At 34.1% G+C, this 2489-nt stretch overlaps 1 protein-coding gene across 1 annotated transcript in view; it reads right to left on the minus strand.

The window, feature by feature from the left end:
• Positions 1-771: 771 nt before the first annotated feature.
• Positions 772-2489, minus strand: part of LOC137654298 (CLIP domain-containing serine protease B4-like) — a 22021-nt gene continuing 20303 nt past the window's right edge. The window contains exons 7-8 of the mRNA XM_068387924.1: positions 1656-1855; positions 772-1251 (exon numbers count right to left, since the gene is read on the minus strand). Of these exons, the coding sequence (XP_068244025.1) occupies positions 1042-1251; positions 1656-1855 (410 nt within the window). The 3' untranslated portion in view covers positions 772-1041. The remainder of the gene's footprint in view (positions 1252-1655; positions 1856-2489) is intronic.

Genomic DNA, 2489 nt, shown 5'->3' on the forward strand with positions numbered 1-2489 from the left:
TGTATATTGTATTCATTTACATTTTCTACGATTTCAAGGAGGCATAATTATGGTATGTTAAGATATTTGATTTTGAATCAAAATTTCTTCAAGTGGATTTTTGTCTGGATATTTATAAAAGAAGTATCTTTTTAGGTATGATGTTTTATGGAGTGATATCCTCCATACAGAAAGACGCATATAAAGATCTTGACTAAAATTCAGTATATAATAGTCCATTTTCAAGCACTAACATTGTAAGGGTTGAAAATTAATCTTATCAAAGCACAAAATACTGTTGACACATACTGGGGGTCATCATAAAAAACATATACTGTATAAATATTCATAACTTTCCTTTTTTGTATAAAAATGTGCTATATTTTTCTTTTTTATTAAATAAAAAAATCCTTTGTAACCTATAAATCATATTTTTCTTGTTTGGTAAATAAAAGAAATCTTTTGTAGAATATAAATTATATTTGTCTTCAAAACGTTTTCTGGAGATTCTTTTGCCTTTGGCTATAAATAAATATCGAATAACTTCTCTTTCTTTACATAAAAAGAATCTTTCTAATAACATTTTGCATTATATAAAACATTATATTAAACTATTAATCTTAACTTAATACATTAAATAATAACAAGTAAAATTACGCAACAACAGTGTATGACTGTATGCTTCTGGACCTCATTGAGAACCATTCTAGCTTACACAGAACTTGAGGGTACACTTAGGCACACAGTTATATCTTATTTCATTCTCTGTTTTTTTTTCTGTTTTTTTTACAGTTTATAAATGAAAGCATTATTTCAATATTGTTACTGTTCTTGAAATATTTTATTTTAATCGTTCATTGCTTCTCTTGTAGTTTATTTATATCCTTGTTTCCCTTCCTCACTGAGCTAGTTTTCCATGTTGGAGCTCTTGGGTTTGCATCATCCTGCTTTTCCAAGTACTACTAATAATGATAATGATTTGGGATGAAACTGCATGCCCCACACCTTTACAGACAGTCACATCGACACACTCAGTAAGAACTTGGACGTCCTGAAGAAATCTCATTGTCGAACATTCTCATCAATCCATTCTCTGTAATCGCTGACAGAGGTGTAAACTCCTGGGACGGAGTCCAAACCGCAGGTGGAGGGTCCGTAGGATACTATCCCTATCTGGAGGAAGGGTGGTTGGTCCCCTGGTCCCCCCAGGATCAGAGGGCCACCAGAATCTCCTGCGCAAGAGTCCTGGCCCAGGTGCCCGCCGAAGCACACCTGAAAATAAGCAATCATTAGTTCATTGATTTTGTTATAGATTTATACAATATAATTACATACAGTTGCATGTTTTACTTTGATCTTAAAACCATTGCACATGCACAAAGACACACATATACATATTTGCTCTCCTTTTTTATGCCCAAGGGTTACTTTATGCACAATCAAATGGGCCTATTCAGCATTGAACTAACATTTGGATTGAATGTCTATGGGCCCATTAAAGGCTTCTTCACAGTATTGACTTAATAGAATATAAATGTTTAAATTCTTCTTACGATTACTTTATCTTACTTATAAATATAAAACTAATCTATAAATGAAGAAACCAATGATTTGAATAAAAGCAGCACGGTTAAAACAAAAAGAAACTGGAACTATAGTAATAAAAGAAAACTAACCTGTCCCTTGACCATCTTCCCGCCATAAGTATGATTGCAGAAGTCAACGGTCTCCGGTGGGAGGAGAACATGTAGGAGGCGAGAGCTGCCCTGGCCGCTCTCAGTAGTTCCCCATCCGGCGACAACGGCCTCCCTGTCACCTACCAAGCGTTGGAGGTTCATCCCGTGCGGAGGCAGGCAGATCGGATGCACCCACTTCGCTGCAAGAAGAATAATAGGAAAGTCACGCTTTGTTTATTTGATTGGTGTGAATGTATTCTACAGATCTTGGGTGGTAGGGTGTTGAGGGGACTGGCGTTTGGCGTGTATTATTGGATTCGACTCAACGAGTCGAGACGCTGAGCTAACTGACAGCGGGGGTTTTACAGTAGGAAAATTTCTCCGGTGCATAACGCGGTCTTTCCCCCATTAGCCCGTGGCCGTGAGAGAGTAAAAAACGCATTTGTTATCGTCGGTCTTTTCTTTGTTTGTTTTCTTTTTGAGCAATAATTATATAATGGAGTGAAGTAATCTGTTATGCGTTTATAAGCAATATTCTTTAAAATAAAAAGAAAACTTGCCGTCAATATCATTTTACTTTTAGTATAACGGCATGTTTATATCACAAGTACGGCCTGCTTATTTTTCTATTTTATAAACAATCATCTACAAAAAAATCAAAATATCCCCCATGATTAGTTTTTTCTCTATGTTTCTCAATATAGTAATGACTAGAAGAAATGGTATGCTCCCTAAAAAAAAAGAAATAAAATAATAATAATAATAATAATAATAATAATAATAATAATAATAATAATAATAATAATAATAATAATAATAATAATAATAATCTGT

This window comes from Palaemon carinicauda, chromosome 15 (genome assembly GCF_036898095.1).
Source record: "Palaemon carinicauda isolate YSFRI2023 chromosome 15, ASM3689809v2, whole genome shotgun sequence".
In the NCBI taxonomy this organism is placed as follows: Eukaryota; Metazoa; Arthropoda; class Malacostraca; order Decapoda; family Palaemonidae; genus Palaemon; species Palaemon carinicauda.